The 18,435-nt window shown below is 50.8% G+C and overlaps 1 protein-coding gene across 1 annotated transcript in view; it reads left to right on the forward strand.

The window, feature by feature from the left end:
• si:dkey-22o22.2 (neural-cadherin) overlaps positions 1–17,700 on the forward strand; it is a 78,498-nt gene extending 60,798 nt beyond the window's left edge. Inside the window, 19 exon segments of the mRNA XM_062398332.1 lie at positions 1,048–1,331; positions 2,642–3,271; positions 3,352–4,348; positions 5,281–5,374; positions 6,766–6,950; positions 7,413–7,648; positions 9,711–9,982; positions 10,388–10,605; positions 11,412–11,539; positions 11,937–12,064; positions 12,602–12,713; positions 13,588–13,768; positions 14,097–14,263; positions 14,361–14,628; positions 14,895–14,925; positions 15,031–15,180; positions 15,268–15,518; positions 16,275–16,432; positions 17,032–17,700. Of these exon segments, the coding sequence (XP_062254316.1) occupies positions 1,048–1,331; positions 2,642–3,271; positions 3,352–4,348; positions 5,281–5,374; positions 6,766–6,950; positions 7,413–7,648; positions 9,711–9,982; positions 10,388–10,605; positions 11,412–11,539; positions 11,937–12,064; positions 12,602–12,713; positions 13,588–13,768; positions 14,097–14,263; positions 14,361–14,628; positions 14,895–14,925; positions 15,031–15,180; positions 15,268–15,518; positions 16,275–16,432; positions 17,032–17,670 (5,129 nt within the window). The 3' untranslated portion in view covers positions 17,671–17,700.
• Positions 17,701–18,435: the final 735 nt, after the last annotated feature.

Raw genomic sequence — 18,435 nt, forward strand, 5'->3', positions numbered from 1 at the left:
TGCAAATTATATCAGCACTATCCCCTGTGTGTGTGAGTGTGTGTGTGTGTGTGTGTCTGTGTGTGTCTATGTGTGTCTTTGTATATGTGTGTCTCTGTGTGTGTGTGTGTTTTAGCGGGGCTACACCATATGGCCAGACTGATCATTAGGGAGGCTGCCGGAGGCAAAAACCTCTGGAGCTGCTCCCCTCACACACATTTACACACACACACATTCAGATGCTCTGCAAGTGTCATGATGGGTTGTGTTCAGATGCTGTGACGGACCACTGCACTTAAGCGTTTCCTCTCTGACACACACACACACACACACACACACACACACACACACACACGGTATTGAAGGTCTCCACAGATGGTGTTTGTCTCCTAAAGTCTCCTTGGATGCTGGTAAACAGAGAACAGGCCCTGAGCATCACTGTGTGTGTGTGTGTTTGTGTGTCAGTGTGTGTGTGTGTGCCTGTGGTCATCATCAGGAGAGCAGTGGACAGGAGATAGGGGAGGATAGAGGAGGAGAAAAGGTCAGAGCTAAGAAGGAAGTTGTGGTAAAAGAAAGGAGAAGAAGGGTTAGGGAGGAGGAGATGAGAAGAGAGATGAGGAGTTAGCATTAGGGGGCGAGGGAATGAAAGATAAAGTATGATCATCAGTGTGTGTGTGTGTGTGTGTGTGTGTGTGTGTGTGTGTGTGAGTGTGAGAGAGTGTCTCTCACAGTGTTAACATGTTTCCAGTGTGCAATCAACAGATATATCTGAATTTGTGTAGCACCACATATCTTCATATCATCCTGTCGCTCCTCCTCCTCCTCTGTCTTCATCGGGGTGCAACTGAGTGATCCTCCTCCTCCTCCTCCTCTTCCTCCTCCTCTGTCTTCATCAGGGTCAAACTGAGTGATCCTCCTCCTCCTCCTCCTCCTCTTCCTCCTCCTCTGTCTTCATCGGGGTGCAACTGAGTGATCCTCCTCCTCCTCCTCCTCCTCTTCCTCCTCCTCTGTCTTCATCAGGGTCAAACTGAGTGATCCTCCTCCTCCTCCTCTTCCTCTTCCTTCTAGGTGCCAACGCCAAGCTGCGTTACCAGATCACCGCAGGAAACGCCATGGGCACCTTCGACGTGGAGCCCGAGGTGGGCACCATCTACGTGGCTCAGCCGCTGGACTACGAGACGGAGCAGCGCTACGAGCTGCGGCTGGTGGCCTCCGACGGGAAGTGGGAGAACGAGACGCTGGTGGTGGTGACGGTGGTCAACCACAACGACGAGGCGCCGGTCTTCAGCCAGACGGAGTACCAGGCCGTGGTGAGCGAGGAGATCACCCAGCTGCCAGTTTTCATCCTGGAGGTCAGTTCGCAGTCATGGGTTCATTTCATGGCTTTAATCCTGTAAGTCAAGTTTAAAGGTGCAGTTTGTAGAATTTAGTGACATCTAGTGGGGAAGTCAAAAAGGGCGGAGCCAGACAATAGATGAAGCGATTGGTCGATGCCACAGTGGAGGTTTTCAACTGTTGACCTAAAATATTGAACCATAAGCACCGATCCCATCTCCCACTCCAGAGGAACGTTGATAAGAACCATGACACAGCTGCTCCGATCCAGTGTCCACATGCTAACACGTCGCACATGTGCTTCAACACAACTCCACCTGACGGAGGCGCAGAGGAAGGACCTGAAAAGTTGCCTCAGAAAAGTCGGAGTGGAACTCTTTCATCCGCCTTTCGTCACCTCTCTGGTGATTCACAGTGATGTGCCTCCGAACCAAATCAGATGAGAGAGGTGGAGGCGTGGGAGAGGCATGTGTCACCAGGTCCTCAGCCTGCTTCCCTTCTCCTGCTGGAATTGATTTGATGTGCACTCGCTTCCTCTCTTATGCTCTCAATGGTTTCTGTGGCGCCGGGCGGCCGCCCCTCCCCCCCCCCACCACTCTCAGCCCTGTGTGTTCACACAACTCAGCAGATAGGGAACGGAGGGGAAAATCCAATTTGAAATGATTATCTTCTGACTTCACCTGCGCAGCCGCCTCCTCTGCGGCGCTGCTCGGCTTCAACCGTCGACCTGCATCATGCTGTCAGGAAATACAAAGAGGCGGGGGGGAGGTAGGCGGCGGGGGGGGGGGACTTCGAAGAGTTCTGTAAACAAACCCTCTGGTGAGAAAAGGAGACCAAAGGAGTCTGCAGCTCGGGTCCTTCCTACAGACAGAAGCAGGTTAATGAACCAGGACAAAGCTACAGACAAGTGTCCTGTGTCTGCGGGGGGGCAGCTGCTGCAATCAGCCCCCTGCCTCATGTCCTATTGGCTGTGCTTCACATTTGTACTAAAAGCAATTCAACTGTTTTGATAAGAAACACGCTTCAAATGAACGTGAACACATCTAAAGACAAGAGGGGTCATGGCCACAGTCCCAGGATCCTGGAAATTCAAGAGAGGTTTTTGCCGGATGCCAGAGCAGCCCACCGTTCATCCGTCACAGATCGAGGCCCCCCCCTCGGACCTTTAGCAAAGTTCAACCTTTATTCTAAACCTTGTCATAAATCGAACCTGTTATTTGTCTCGTGTTCCAGAACTACAGAAACAACCTCCATGCTAAGGTTTGACTGGGAGGAGTTTTCTGAGCTCCACCAGATCACTTGATAAAATCGTTTTGTCCTTCTGCAGGTGTCAGCCACAGATCCAGACCAAGAAGCCGATCAAACTGCCGTCCGCTACTCTCTCCATGGCCAGGGCGCCGGGGGGGAATTCACCATCGATGAACGCACTGGAAGAATTTATGCCCAACGACGCCTGGACCGCGAGGAGCGTCCAGCCTGGAGATTCCTGGTCCTCGCCACAGATGAGGGAGGGGCGGGACTCACAGGATTTGCCGACGTGCTGTTAGAAGTCCAAGACGTCAACGACAACGCTCCCTTCTTCCCGTGTCCGGCACTGGAGGTCGACGGTTGTTTCGTTGGCCAAGTGCCTGAGAACTCACCCGCAGACACCTCCGTCATGGAGATGCGTGCCATGGACCTGGACGACTCCAATGAGGGCACGAACGCCATGCTGACCTACAGCATCATCAAGAACGTCCGCAATGAGATCAACCTCAACCTGTTCTCCATCAATGGCACCACAGGGACCATCTACACCGTTCTACGTTCCCTGAACCGGGAGGTGGAGGACCGGTACCTGGTGGTGGTGGAGGCCAGGGATGGAGGTGGACTAGCGGGGACGGGGACAGCTACCATCACGATTTCAGATGTCAACGATCACCCGCCCGTCTTCACTCAGAGGATCTACACCACTCAGGTGAGTCACTCTGTCTGAAGCCTCTCCCCTGTCGACATCATCAGTAGATTATAACCATCTACGTCATGTGTGTCTTCCAGGTGACAGAAGACCTGGAGGTGAACAGCGAGGTCTTCGTGGTTTCTGCCACAGATGGAGACGAGGGCGAGAACGCTGTGGTGACCTTCAGCATCGTTGCAGGTGACGAGGACAGGAAGTTCTTCGTGGAAACTGACAAAGTCAACAGACGTGGTGTGATAAAGCTGCAGAAGACGGTGGACTTTGAGAAGCCCCACGAGAGAACTTTCAATCTGACCCTGAAGGCCGAGGATGCGGATTTCTTCAGTCTGGCCTACTGTCTCGTTCAGGTGGAGGACTCCAACGACCACGCCCCCGTCTTCTTCCCTCAGTTCTATGAGTCGCCGGCCATGTCCGAAGACGTTCCCCTGGGGACTATCGTGACTCAGGTCACCGCTTCGGATCTCGACTCGAGCCAAAATGGACGTTTCTCTTACAGTATCTCCAGAGAGTCCGACCCGCACGGTCACTTCCTGGTGGACCAGTCTGGTTGGGTGGTGGTGGCTGATTCGCTGGACAGGGAGAGAATCTCCCAGCACAGGATCATGGTCCTCGCTACAGATGCTGGGAGTCCGCCCCTGACCGGAACCGCCATAGTGATGGTGACGGTACTTGATGTGAACGACAACGGGCCGGAGCTGGAGGTCCTCTATGAGCCCGTCGTCTGGGAGAACACGGCGGCGCCTCAGGCCGTTCGGATGAACAGAACCTCCCTCCTCCTCCACGCCACCGATCCAGACACCTCCACCAACGGAGGGCCTTTCTCCATACGACTCCTCATGCTCACCTCGGACGCCACCAACTTCAATTTGACCGACTTTGGGAACGGCAGCGCCGCCGTCACAGCCCTGCGGACATTTGATCGTGAGCGGCAAAAAGAGTACCGCCTCCCGATTCTCATGATTGACAGCGGCTCTCCTCCAATGAGCTCCACCAGCACACTGACCGTTGTGATTGGAGACAGAAATGACCACCCCCACTCACCAGGACACACCCACTTCATCGTGTACAGTTTTGAGGGTATGTGTGTGTTCTTGTGTTGTGTTGTTTTGTGTTGTGTATGTCTAAGTCGTTTGAAGAGGACTGAACAGGTTTTGCTGTTGGGCTAATTGGTTTGTGGTGTCAGGGATCCGATAACTGTCAGTGTCTACAATGCATTGTTCTTTTATATATTACATGACATATAGTTTAACACACTGTTATAGTCTAATGATTAACTTTGTAGAACAGGACAACATTAGGAAATAGAGAAAACTCAAAAAATCTTCAACCCTGATTGTAGCTGTAGAGAACACGTCAGGTCTGAGGGTTTCAAACCAGCAACTCTGTGATCGCAGCCGCTCCTCTCTAACCTCCGGGTCCCCTGGTGCCCCGCCCACCTCCTCCTGAGTGCTGCTGTAGTTAACTTCCTGTCACAGTCGACTGCTCGCAGCCCACATCACTTATTTAGCGTTTCATCCCATCTGTCAGCCGCTGAAATTTGCTGGAAAAACTACGGTTTTCTGTAAAAGTATTTTTAGTGGAATTCCTCTCTGGGGCCTTTCGACATGAAAGTACATTAACCCGCTGATATGAATCCGTCCTGTGGCTCAGCAGCGCTCCACGGAGCAATCAACTCCCAGGTTAGACCAGCTCGTAAACAGGAGCCGTTTTTTAAAAGGTAACGGATTTCACGGCTAAAGAGATTAAAGCCGTGTGTTCGGCTTTTTTGGGAAATGGATGGAGGGGGGCGGGGGGGCACTGCACATGCAATTGTGATGTGTGCATATCTCTCTGCTGTGCTGTCAAACCGTGACCGTGTGTGCCAGTGAGGCGTCGCCCGCCACCTTATCTCCTTAAAGAAGCCTCCACTCCCTCCTTCACTAATATGAATATTTTGGCCGTAGCTCAGGGATCTGTTTCACTCTGAAGTTATTCCTTTCTTCAATCTTCTACTTCCTGCCTCCTGACAGGTGTCCTCCCGGCGACGGCGCTCGGACGGGTTCAGTCCCCCGACCTCGATGACTGGAGTGAGAAGGTGTACCGCTTCGAGGGCAAACCAACCAGGTGCTTTGAATAAAGAGGAGAGCGATGAGAGTGAAAGAAGAGACGGGGGAGTGGTGGGGGGGCATGAAGAGAGGGAACAGCAGAAAGGAAAAGGGAGAAACAAAGAGAAACTAATGTTATATATGATTAAAGGGCGTTTTGAAATGAATGAAATATGGAGCTCAGCATATTTGGTAAATTCCACATGTTTTAAATATGTTGTCCCAGAGAACTCGTCCATTCTTCAGAGTCGTGAGCAACCAGATCCTCATATCTCAGAACCTGGACAAATAGAAACACTCCCATCAGACAGAGAGGGAGTCGGTCGGGTGAGAATTTGTCTTATTGTTGGAGCAGTGCCCCCCCCCCCCCCCCCCCCCCGCAGCCAGAGACACATGAAGACAATAAAAGAGCAGCGCAGGAACTGACAGATTTAAAATAGAGCGGCAGAGACAGTACAAAGGTGCAGAGCGACGAAGAGGAGAACAGGGACAGAGGAACAGGCAGTTTGAAGGGAGAGACAAAGAAAGAGTGAAAGAGAATGAAAGTGCAGAGGACGGGGAGGAGAGAGGGATGGAAGAGGGGATGTGACATGTCAGGAACAGTGCTATTAATACTTCATAACCAGCGGTATTGAACATTCCCAGTGAAGCGCGTTTGGTTTGATGAGGCGAGGCTCCATGCGGACACGTTGAAAGGAGAACCTGATTGCTCTCCCTGCCACCTCCTCTTCTAACGAGACACCCACGAGGAGAGAGACGAGAGAACAAAGAAACCGCTAGAGAGAGAATTACCATAGATCCTCCATCACGCCATCACGCCGCCGACAGGCAGCAATTTGGTCACAGTGTGCATCAGGTGTGGGTTGCACTTTATTTACATGAGCCGATTGGAGAAAAGCTCGATGGAGGAAAGGAAAAGAAAGTGTTTGGGTGAATGGGGGGGGGGGGGAGGGGGTGATTCAGTCACGATCAATGAATCCGTCTGGCCTGAGAGCTGAAGTCTCCTCAGCGTCTGGAGGTCAGACGGTTACATGAGCCTGTTGGCACAGACTCAGCAGCGGGTTTGGACCGGGGCCATGTGACCTGGGAGCGCCCCCCCGCACCGTGTTCATGTTCAACCACACACATCCAACTGGTCCCAGTTTGATCTGAGGAATCCCATCTGAGAAAGATTTCATGTTGCTTTAAAACGACCTGAACACTGGCCCCGGGTCAGACTTCTTAACCCTTCGGCCTTGTTCCCTTAACGTGGCTCCAGCTCCCCCTTCAGATTCTGAAGAGCTGCTTATGAACGACCTCATGTCCACACGGTAGTTTGATCCCCGTCGCAGCACGAGGACCAAACACACATGTGAGTGTTGATTGGAATGCGGGTGTAGTTGGTGAGCGTCTGTTCTCTCGTCCTCTCAGGTTGTTCGGTCTGAACCACAGCTCGGGGGAGCTCAGCGTCAGGGAGGACACGCCCCCCGGGGCGTACCACCTGCAGGTGCGCGTGTCCGATCCCACCTGGCCCGACGTGACCTCCACGGCTCGGGTGGACGTGGTGGAGCTGCAGCAGGACGCCCTGCAGAACGCCGCCTCCATGCGCCTGTCCAGTGAGTCCGAGGGCGATGCTGATGTCACACTGTGATGTCACACTGTGATGTCACACTGTGATGTCACCGTCTCTTTTAAAATGCTTTCCCCAGCGGTTCCTATGGTAACTGTAATTGACGGGGGTACAATGTTGTATATGTCCCAGAATGCCGTGGGGTCCTGGTTTCATGTCTGTCACCCTCCCCACCCCCCACCATCACAACAGACAACAAGCAAAGCATGATGGGAAATCACTCCCTGTTTTTCTTCTCGTTTGGTTTTTCCAGTTCTCTTTTTTCATCTCTTCCGTCTCTGAATTGTCTCAGGGTTTCATTCCTCGTGTAGAAGATGATTCAAATGAAGGTGTATGAGGTCAGTAATGACTGGTCACCCTCCTCTTCCTCCTCTCCCTCCTCTTCCTCCTCTTCCTCCTCTCCCTCCTCTCCCTCCTCTTCCTCCTCTTCCTCCTCTTCCTCCTCCAGACCTGACCGTGGAGCAGTTCTTCAGCAGCAGTGGAGGTGAGGAGAGTCGTTTCTCCCGTCTGGGTCGAGCGTTGGCTGAACTCCTGCAGACTTCACCTGAGAAGGTCCAGATCTTCTCTGTGGGCGCCGGGGGGGGCCGGGGGGGGAGGGAGCTGGACGTCTGGTTTGCTGCTCGTGGCTCGTCGTACTACAAGGCGGAGAAACTGCACGGCTCCGTGGAGGCGAACAAGCTCCAGGTGAGGAGGCGTGTTCAGGGATCTGGTTTCTTATTGAAGAATTGAAGTTAATTTCTTATGATGCAACCGTGATTCAGCTGTTTGCTCTCAGCAGCTTCACTGTTTCAATAAATGAACAAATCATATTAAAACATTGAAAAACAATAAACTGTGTAGAATGAGACTTTGAGAATTTGAGACTTTGAGACTTTTTCACTGAAACCAGCAGAAACACAGATTTCTCTTTTGTTAATTTTCAGTTTTTTATTTAACATAAAACCTCTTCTGCTCTTTAAAAAGTGGAAAAACTTCAACACTCCCACTGAGTTTTAATCTGATCATTTACTCCAAGTTATTTAAACCAAGCATCAAAAAGGTTTAATAGTTTAATGAAGAGGTTTAAATGCCAGAAATCTCCGAAACCTGAGAGTGACTAATATCCACTGACGTTTACTCTGAGACGCAGGAAGCTTCAATGTTCACTTAAAGTACAAAAGTAATGACGGCATATTAAAGTCATTATTGGTTAAAATAGGATTTAAACCCCAAAACTAGGATATGATCAGAGAGGTAAACGGTGCATTTACAGTCAAAAAAATAATTCCTTCAATTTACTTAATAAAATCATGGAAAGTATTTCCACACTATTAAATGGGTTTCTTTCAATATTAAGCAATTATGTTGGTCTAACATAATGTTCTTAGCTTGTGTAAGTGTAATTTCTTAAAGTTGATCCAAATTAGTTAGTTGAATTAGATCCAACTTGATTCGATAGAGTTGATCCAACTTATACAATTTAAACTATTAAATGGGTTAGGGTTAGGGTTAGAGTTAATCTATCCCAAAAAAATTAAGTTGGCCCAACATAATTGCTTAGTGCTAAAAGAAAGCCATTAAATCACGTGGAAATACTTTCCATGATTTAATTAAGTAAATTCAAACCATAGCTTTTAAGTGCAAACAATGTGAACAGTAACAAAACAAATTAAATGGCTGGAAACAAAACAAGACAAACTGTGGATGAGGCAATCAAATTGTATTTCCTGAAAAACACAAAGTTCAACACTTATAGGTGCTTGTGAACAACATAAAAAAAATAATTTCTCTTAATATCAACACATTGCTTCCCTTATTATTCAAAGTGCAAAAAGAAAGACAATGTTAACACTTTCAGGTGCTTGTAAATCTAAAAAATAGACTCCCATTTTTGAGAAATTGAAGAAACAGCACACACCAAGTCCAAACAGAATGGATCTTAGTATTAACAAAATAAAGAAACAAATTTACAAAAGTAGAGTGATTTAGTGAACAGTGAAGTGCTGTTAAGAAATGGGGCACTGTCTAGTAGCATCACATATGACAGGATTCCATTAGATTTATCGCGGCCGAGGGAATGGTCAGAGAGACCCATACGTAAATAACAAACTCTGTAGAATGAAGTGTCTGTTTGAACTGAGCTGAAGTCGAAGCTTATGTTGCATTAATTACAAATCAATTAAACATCACATTCACACGTTGGTATGAGCAGCTCAGCACTTAGAGACACTTCACACAGAGTGAACCATTTAACGCTCGGTCTCACACTCACAGACACACACACACATGGACACACACAGACACACATGCCACAGGAGGTTAAGTGCAGAGGTTACACATGGAACTACGGACTTGTGACTCCATCAAGTGGCCGCACACACACACTTACACACACAGAGACACACACTCACAGGACCATGTACTCTTCTATATGTGCATATTAATATTTCAGATCCATTCAAAAGCCTGAGAGCAGCTGCTGACCTGAGCTCAGTGACTTCAGAGGCAGGAAGGTGATGAACGTTAGTGAACCATGTAAACACACATGTTAAACACACACGTGCACACACACGTGCACACATATTTTAAGGAGATGGATGGAGTGTCCCTCGGGAGAGTCAAGGCCCAGCTGTCACTCAAGACTTTGATCAGATCACAGAACTCTTCAGTGTCTCAGCCACTCGCTGCAGCGAGCTGCGTGTTTCTAGTTCTGTTTGTGATGTCGGACGCATTGTTGATCGTTCCTCTGTCATCATTACTCTTGCAGCTGGAGGCCACGGTGGGCGTGTCCATCTCTCAGGTGGGCGTGGACGCCTGTCCCCACGCCGCCTGTCAGTCGGGCTGCAGCAGCGAGGTTTCCTTCGGTCGGACCCCGGTGGCTCTCAGCTCCGGGAACACGACCCTGGTGTCGCTGGCGGCCTCGGCCGCGGCTCAGTGCGGCTGCCGGGGCCGAGAGGCCGTCCAGCTGCCCTGCTCCTCCTACCCCACCAGCCCCTGCCTCAACGGGGGCACCTGCCAGGACGGACCCGTGGGACGCAGGTGGGTCCAGGTTCCGTCTTCTGAAGGATCAGTTTGATTCGTCTGCTGGACAGTTACTCCACATTGAACCAGTTTCATCTCCTTTGTGTTTGTCTGTCGTCTCAATTTAATGAACGTTTCATGTCTGGAGAGTTTTACTGTGGGACAGTGATTAACAAAGGAAGATCAAGATGAACAGTATTTATTTGACAGTGTCAGTTGAAAACAAGATGATTCCTTTTCTTACATATCGGTGAAAATGAGGATTCTCAGATTAAACTACTACTCATGAATCTGATATCTAAACTACTGTTAGATGTGGATCGTGAACGTGTCTCGTCTCAGAGGTTTGAACAGTTTGTTAATGAAGCTTCTATCAACAGGATCCTCAGTGTTCTGTTGTTAAGGGTTGAGTTCTGTTTCCAGATGTCGGTGTCCTCCCATGTACGACGGCCCCGAGTGCCAGCAGACCAAGCACAGCTTCGGGGGGGGGGGCTACGCCTGGTTCCCTCCCATCAGGCCCTGCTTCCAGAGCCACATCTCCCTGGAGTTCCTGGCCGAGTCGGCCAATGGGCTGCTCCTCTACAACGGGCCCCTGGGCCCCCCCGCCAGCTCTGAGGAGCAGGAGGACTTCATCGCCATCGGTGAGTTTCCTGCTGAAGTGCCAGTGAGCAAGGTCCTCGGTGCTCGGGCACAATCTTTTTACAATTTATAAGTGTTTACTTTGTTTTGTGGGCTGAGGAAAATCTATAAAACTGTAAAATAATAACAGAGATTTTTCCTCAGTCAGAAACATGTGAACTTTGCAGCTGCTTCGTCAGAACCTGAAACGGTTTGAAACCCGGCGTCCTGCAGCTCAAAGATTCATTCTTTACTTCTGAGCTGCAGCAAACGCTCATCTCAACAGAGACAGAATCCATCAGCTGCTGCTTCTCAGGAGACAACCGGCTTCATGAAGTTTAATGTCAGCTCCCGGAGGTCCAGCTGTGAGGTCCAGCTGTGAGGTCCAGCTGTGAGGTCCAGCTGTGAGGTCCAGCTGTGGCCTGAACGGAGGAGCCTGCAGAGCTCCTTCCAAACACTGGAAGAGAAACACTAACATTAACAAAACGTAACGATTGGACCCGAGTTCATCGACCGCTCTGTAGTGTCACGTGTTCGATAGCACGGCTGTGAGGTTGATCCGGTCAAACACACTTCTGATGATGTACACTGCACTGTGGATGATATTGATACAGGAAGCTGAGGTCGGAGGTCACGTGACATCAGCTGAACCACAGTATCACTGACCTGAGGGATGATCCACTTTGACCTCGTGTGATATCTCGTCTTTGTGTTTCCTCAAGTTCAAAAAGATGAACTTCAGATATTTGTTTTGTCACATGAGCAGTGGGTCAGTCTGTAATGTTTTAATGTGAAGAGAGAAAACTCAGAATCTGATGTTTGGCTGCAGAGCTGAGGAACGGGGTTCCAGCTCTGAGTATCAACCACGGGTCGGGAACTCTCACCCTGCAGCTGCCCCCCCGATCCACCGCCACCGACCGCCGCTGGCATCGCCTGGACGTCATCAGCGATGGGAAGGTAGGAAGGACGGATGCGGGGGGGGGGGGGGGGGGGGGTAGATAGATGAGAGGACGATGCAGAGGGGGGGGGGGGGTAGATAGATGAGAGGACGGATGATGCACTCACTTTGTCGTCTGTTTGATTGAAGATATGTTTTATATGTTTGTTTTTTAGTTAGATGATCATTTTGAAACTTTTTATGAAGTGGTTAAAGATAAGATGTTCTCAAAATGCCATTAGTGTTTTAAATATGAGCAAAACAAAGTTTAAAGACACAAAATAACTTGATGTGAAGAACCAGGAAACTTCTGATGAGATGAATATCTGAGGTCCTCCTCATTCTGTGAGACGATACTGAGTGTTAATAACAGCTGTGTGTGTGTGTGTGTGTGTGTGTGTGTGTGTGTGTGGTCAGGCCGTCCAGCTGATTCTGGACCAGTGTGGGGGGGCTGCGGTGAACGAGGTGGAGGGTGTGGGGGGGGCCACTCAGGAGGTGGACGAGTCAGGCTGCAGAGCTGCAGGAGAAACACCCGGGAACCAGAGGTGAGTTCGAACCTGGAGACACCAGAGACCAGCGTGTCGCCGTGCACGCCCACTGTGCACGCTCACTGTGCACGCTCACCGTGCACGCTCACCGTGCACGCTCACTGTGCACGTTTAAAAAGATATTCTAGGGAAATTTGTTTTGATTTCTCCTAAATTTGACCTGCTGCTCTGATTTCCATCCTCCTCCTCCTCCTCCTCATCTACCTCAACTCTGCTGACTCCTCCTCCTCCTCCTCCTCCTCCTCCTCCTCCTCCTCCTCCTCCTTCTCCTTCTCCTTCTCCTCCTCCTTCTCCTCCTCCTCCTCCTCCTCCTCCTCCTCCTCCTTCTCCTCCTCCTCCTCCTCTTCCTCCTCCTCCTCCTCCTCCTCCTCCTCCTCTTCCTCCTCCTCCTCCTCCTCCTCCTCCTCCTCAACTCTCCTGTCTCCTCCTCCTCCTCCTCCTCCTTCTCCTCCTCCTCATCTACCTCAACTCTGCTGACTCCTCCTCCTCCTCCTCCTCCTCCCCCCCCCCCCCCCCCCCTCCTGTGTTCTCCAGGTATCTGAATGTGTTCCAGCCTCTCCAGTTGGGGGGGGTGAAGGAGACATCTCCTCACAGACGTTACCAGAGTTTCACCGGCTGCATCCGCAACCTGGTGGTGGACAGTCAGGTAACCTCACAGTGTGTGTGTGTGTGTGTGTGTGTGTGTGTGTGTGTGTCTGTGTGTGTGTGTCTCTCACTGTGTTAACATAAAGTGTATGGAGCTCGACTCTCACTCTTTATGAAACCACTAGATCCAGATTTTTATTTGAATCATTTTCTTGAGCTTATTTTCTTCCTGTTTTATTGATTCTTCTTCCAGCAGGTTTCATGTGAATCTGTTCTTTGGTTTTAAATCCTGCGAGAAACAAGCAGATAGAAACTCCCTGTCGGAGCAAACCAACAACCAGCTGCTCTGGTTCCAGACGTGTTCTGCTCTGTCAACCCAGCAGCTGGGTCCTTCTCTGAACCGTCCTGTGTTTGCTGAACTTCAGTGTCACAGGACGTCAGAAGGGTTTTTAAAGCCAGGCACCATCACACTTCTCTTGCTGTTATTTGTCGTCAGCAAAGTTCAAACGATTTCATCATCACTTAAAATACTAAAATGTGCTGAGATCAGTTCAGAAGTCGACTCATCTTTCTGTGATGATCCCAGAGGAGGAGTCAGAGCGGTATCGACCCTCCGGCCCCATCGTCACCTTCCAGCTCGTTAGCTCTCACATGGTTAAAAGAAAGAGAAACGTCCAGGTTCCTTCAGGAGTTCAGAACACATTGTGGGGTTCAAGCGTTAAGGTGGTTTGACACATCTCAAAATGCAGCTGCTGCAAACAACGGGCTTGTTTACAAATCGAGTGCATGTCAACTTCAGTCTGTGTCTGATCCTCACACGGAGGAAACTGCAGAATCAGAGCAACGCGTCTGAATCGCAGCCGGCGTTTGGTTTGAGCTGCGGAGGAAGTTCCTGTGATGAGAACAACGAGCTAACAGGAGCCTCCGCCCCTCAGGTGTCCGACCTGGCGTCTCCAGGTGAGAGTGTGGACAGCGCCCCCGGCTGCCGGCTGACCGACGGGGGGTGTTTGACGGCAGAGCGTCCGTCCTGTGGTCCTCACGCCTCCTGCCTCGCCGACTGGGGCTCGTTCAGCTGCGAGTGCCACCCGGGGTACACCGGACACAAGTGTGACACAGGTGAGAGGCTGTGTGTGAGTGTGTGTGTGAGTGTGTGTGTGTCTGTCTGTGTGTTTTGGGATCCGACTTTATTTTTTTTACACCAGATAATCCCACACAGAGAATATGAACCAATCACAGAGACTCTGGTGGAACTCATCACAATAAAGATGGACGACGCGTCTCCACTTCCTCTTAGGATCCAGATGTGAAGCCTTAATAAACACACGTCATCAGAGTCGGTGCAGCAGTGGCTCCGTGGTGTTGAGGTCTAACTTGTCACAGTGTTAAAAAAACTTTATTCAAACATGCTTTTAACACGTATTCCCCCCCCCCCCCCCCCCCCCAGTGGTCCCTGAGTTTTCCCTGGACCCTGGCAGCATCGTGCGTTTCCAGCTCAGAGGAGGCGGCAGCTCGCGTCGGACAAACGTCCAGATGCTCCTCCGGACCCGAGCCGCCTCGGGCACCTTGCTCTCCGTGACGTCCCGGGAAGCCAGCGAGTACATCGTCCTGGAGGCGAGTCCGAGCTTCGTCACATCGCTTCTCAACACGTCTGTTTTTTTACCCGGCTGTAAAGTTTAAATCCTTCGTGTGAACTCCTCGTCTCCCTCAGGTCACGGAGGGTCACCTCGCTGTTCGCGCCAACCTCGGTGCCGGCGCCGGCGCCCTGCGGCTCCTCGCCCAGCGGGTCGACGTCGGCCAGTGGGTCCTGGTCAGCCTCAGTCGCCATGACAACGTGTTCACCCTGCGGCTGGAGCAGGGCGGGGGGGCGAGGGAGGTCCGGGCGCGGCTGGGGAGCCGCAAGGAGATGGTGGTCGACCCCGGAAGTGTGACGGTCGGAAACGGGCCGAACGCCGGAGACAAGGCGGCGGGCTTCCACGGTGAGATGTGGATCTGATCTGGAGTCTGTTGAACCATTCTTCTGATTGGCTGCGGCAGAGGACGCTGGTTTAAAGATGTCACCTGACATTGTGACATCACCACAAACTGTTGTTTGATGGAGAAACAGGAGCGAAAAACCAAGCGTTGGATTCATAAATAATAACTTTATTATTATTATTTGACGTCTCAGTTGGAACCTCAGATCCTTGATGGTGGCTCTGTCCTCCGTCCGTCTCTCAGTGTCTCACCCCCTCTCTCCTCACAGGCTGCCTGCGGGACGTGCGTCTGAACGGACAGCTCCTCCCTCTGGACGGCAGGCTCCTCCCTCTGGACGGCAGGCTCCTCCCTCTGGACGGACAGCTGCTCCCTCTGGACGGCCAGCTCCTCCCTCTGGACGGCAGGCTCCTCCCTCTGGACGGCCAGAGCCGGGACCTGGTGGCGGTGCTGGAGAGGGGGGGGGTCACCGCGGGGTGCCCCAGCGACGCCTGCAGCAGCCAGCCCTGCCGCAGCCCGCTGCGCTGCTTCGACCTGTGGAGGAAGCACCAGTGCAGGTAGAAGACGCAGCCACACGTCCCAGTAGACCCCTGCTGGTCTGTTTGTGGAACAATAATCATTTCTCCCTCCGCGCCGTCTCCCAGGTGCCCCGGCGGTCAGGTGACCGTGACCGAGGAGTCGGGGCAGCAGCTCTGCAAGCCGTCACCCTGCGTTCTTTATTCCTGCCGGAACGGCGGCACGTGCCAGGCGCTGTCGGCCGACAGCTACCGGTGCCGGTGTCAGGAGGGGTTCAGAGGTCAGCGCTGCGAGCTGGGGCAGGTCAAAGGTCACCGGCTGGCCGCCCTCAGTCCCAGCTCCATCCTCGCCATCAGCATGTGTCTCCTCGTCTTCTTTGGTGAGAGACCAAACTGAACTTTAATAAACTTTTATATTTATATTCACTTATAAAACTTCTTCAACTGCTTTTTGAGAACTTCTTTGTGCTTGATATAAATTCATTGATGCGTCACATCAATGAATTTATAAAAAGATCGGCGACAGATCCCAGTGAAGCCAAATCCCCCGGATCGCCCCCTGGTGGCTGGCTGGCTGCCTCCTCCATGTTAGTACTGGGACAAAAGGGCTCGTATGATAAGAAGTCAAAGTCATGGCCGATCATCACTTAGTTTCTTACGGTTTCAGTCACTTAAGAAGAACGAAGACAGAGTCAGAACCAACAGACACACACAGAGTTGTGTAACTGTGTTGTAACGATCAATAACTTTTCCATCAGCATCGATCAGAAAACGATGAGTTGACGTAGAGAGATTTCCGTTACATAGCTTCTATTTTTAGAAGGTCAGTCTCGTCTCCTCTGAACATCACGTCATGTTGAAGAAGCAGCTTCTTCCTCAGAAAGTGTCCGTGGTGGTTCATTTAGAAAATGACTCCTGAATCTCCAGCTTCTGGTGACTCGTCAGTGTTTCACTGTCGTGGTCATAAGAATGTGAACGAGCATCCAACTGAGTTATTGAGACTAAACGGCTCCACAGAGATTTAATGAGCTGCTGCTGCAGACAAGAAGGAAATGAAACGTGTCCCGGTGGTGCATATTTACACTGTCCTGTGTGTGTGTGTGTGTGTGTGTGTGTGTGTGTGTGTGTGTGAGTAGCGGTGCTGGTGGCGGTGACCGTGTGGAACCAGAAAGGCAGCCGCAACAAGTTCAGGAAGCGCGGAGTTTACCACATCCCTGCTGAGCACGAGAGCTGGGAGGACATCCGAGAAAACATCCTCAACTACAATGAGGAGGGGGGGGGCGAGCAGGACCAGGTACACACACACACACGCACACACACACACACACACACACACAGTATGTAGATCAGAGTATTTGTGGTTGTGAGTTTTAATTTTTCATTTCAGTCGAGTAACCTTTAGCAGACAAGAGAAACAAATAAAATAGATCTTGACCTTCGTGTTTGTTTTTTACGTGAGATGTGAAGTGAAGATTATTTTTATTTGTCACATGATAAATAATGAGTAAACAAAGGATCCTCTGATTATGACGCGATTAAAATGTGTTAAACTAAAACGTCCTGTCGCCTTAAATCAAACTTCTTCAGCGTTGGAACCTTGTTGTAAAAACTCTGAACAGCACGAGTCTACAAAATATTCAACATATGTTTTAATTTTTACGAGTTATGTTTATAATTATTTTAATGAGGAGTCGTTTCATAATTCATCTTTAAGTTTATTAGTTCTTCTAAATGGATTACATTAATAAGAATGATCTTTTCACTCAGTGATAAACACATGAACCCTGTTCCAACTCAAACTGAACCCAGTGTCTGAAGTGAAGATGAGACCGTGCAGCTGTTCCTAATAAAGTGCTCTAAGTGATGTGACCTTCCTCCCTCCTCCTCCTGTAGAACGGATATGACATCACGGAGCTGAAGCGTCCCCTGGGCTCCAGCCTGTCTCAGTCTTCGTCCTGCACCACCGCCCCGCTCATCAAGTCCTCCCCCGGCTCCCAGGAGGAGGTTCACCCGTCCGGCTCCTCCTGCAGCTCCGGCGCCCCGTACCTCAGCATCCCACATCACCACCGCCATCAGCACGCCGCCGCCAGCTACACCGCGCTCGCTGGCAGGGAAGTGGAGACGAGCGACGCAGGAAGTTGCGCCGACCCCGGCCACCAGGGGTCCCACTCCCACGTGGACTTTAAGAGCTACGTGGCACGAATCATCTGGGAGGCCGACAATGACAGGGAGGCGTTCCCTCCAGACGCCCTTCACGTGTGGTGCGTGGAGGGCTCGGGGTCGTCGGTGGGAAGCCTCAGCTCGCTGGGGTCAGACGCCTCCCGTGGAAACGCCCACGCCAGCCCGGGCGACGCAGAGGAAGAGGAAGATGACGAAGGAGGGTTTGTTTACGACAGGCTGTCGCGATGGGGCCCGAAGTTCCAGGCCCTGAGCAGCATGTACGACCGGCCTCAGCTGAGCCTCACGTACACGGACGCCATCACCTACATCCAGAGGAGCCACAGCCACGACCATCTGCCTCAGCACCACTAGGGGGCACTACACAACCCCACCCACCTACATGCACTCGGGGGGGCACTGTGCTGCGTTCACGTCAATTCAGAAAATCCTTAAGGTTCATAAATAATTTATGAGTGAATATAAACATGTTCAAAAGAATATTTTTGCAATAAAAAGACGATTCACGTGAGTCGTTGTCTCTGAATCATCTTGTTCGTACGAACATGAGATAAAAACGTGATCATGTTGAGACCGAACGATTCGCAGGTAGAGTTGTGTCGCCCCGCCCACAGGTGTGGAACAAAGGTGTCAATCAAACCTCCTGGGGAACCTCCCACACATACCACAGAGGGCCTCCAAATCTGATTTGCTGCAAAAAACACTACCTGAGCAAACCCTCAGTGCTGATTGGCTGTTAGCTCTGACAGACAGGAGACTCAGCAGGAAGTCAGCGATCATGTGACGAGCAAAAGGAGAAACTCTAATGTGAGTAGAATCAGAAACATCCGAGTTCCCTCCGTTTTCTACAACATAATTTGACCCGTTATTTTCTCAGTGAACCGTCGACAGAACGTTTTGTTTTGTCCTAAATATGAAACGTGAGACAAAGGAAAACGAGGATTCACACGATGGATGGTGTTTAACGCTCCGTCAGCTTCTCAGCTTCGGTTCAGTGAATCTCGATGTGACGTGAACGCAGCAGCTGACGCTGTCGTTCGTCACGTGACCCTGATCACGTGACCCTGAGCCCTCTCAGTGGACTCGAGGTTTAAAGTTTAAAGCACATAGAGATATTCT

This window comes from Platichthys flesus, chromosome 11 (assembly GCF_949316205.1).
Source record: "Platichthys flesus chromosome 11, fPlaFle2.1, whole genome shotgun sequence".
Classification (NCBI taxonomy): Eukaryota; Metazoa; Chordata; class Actinopteri; order Pleuronectiformes; family Pleuronectidae; genus Platichthys; species Platichthys flesus.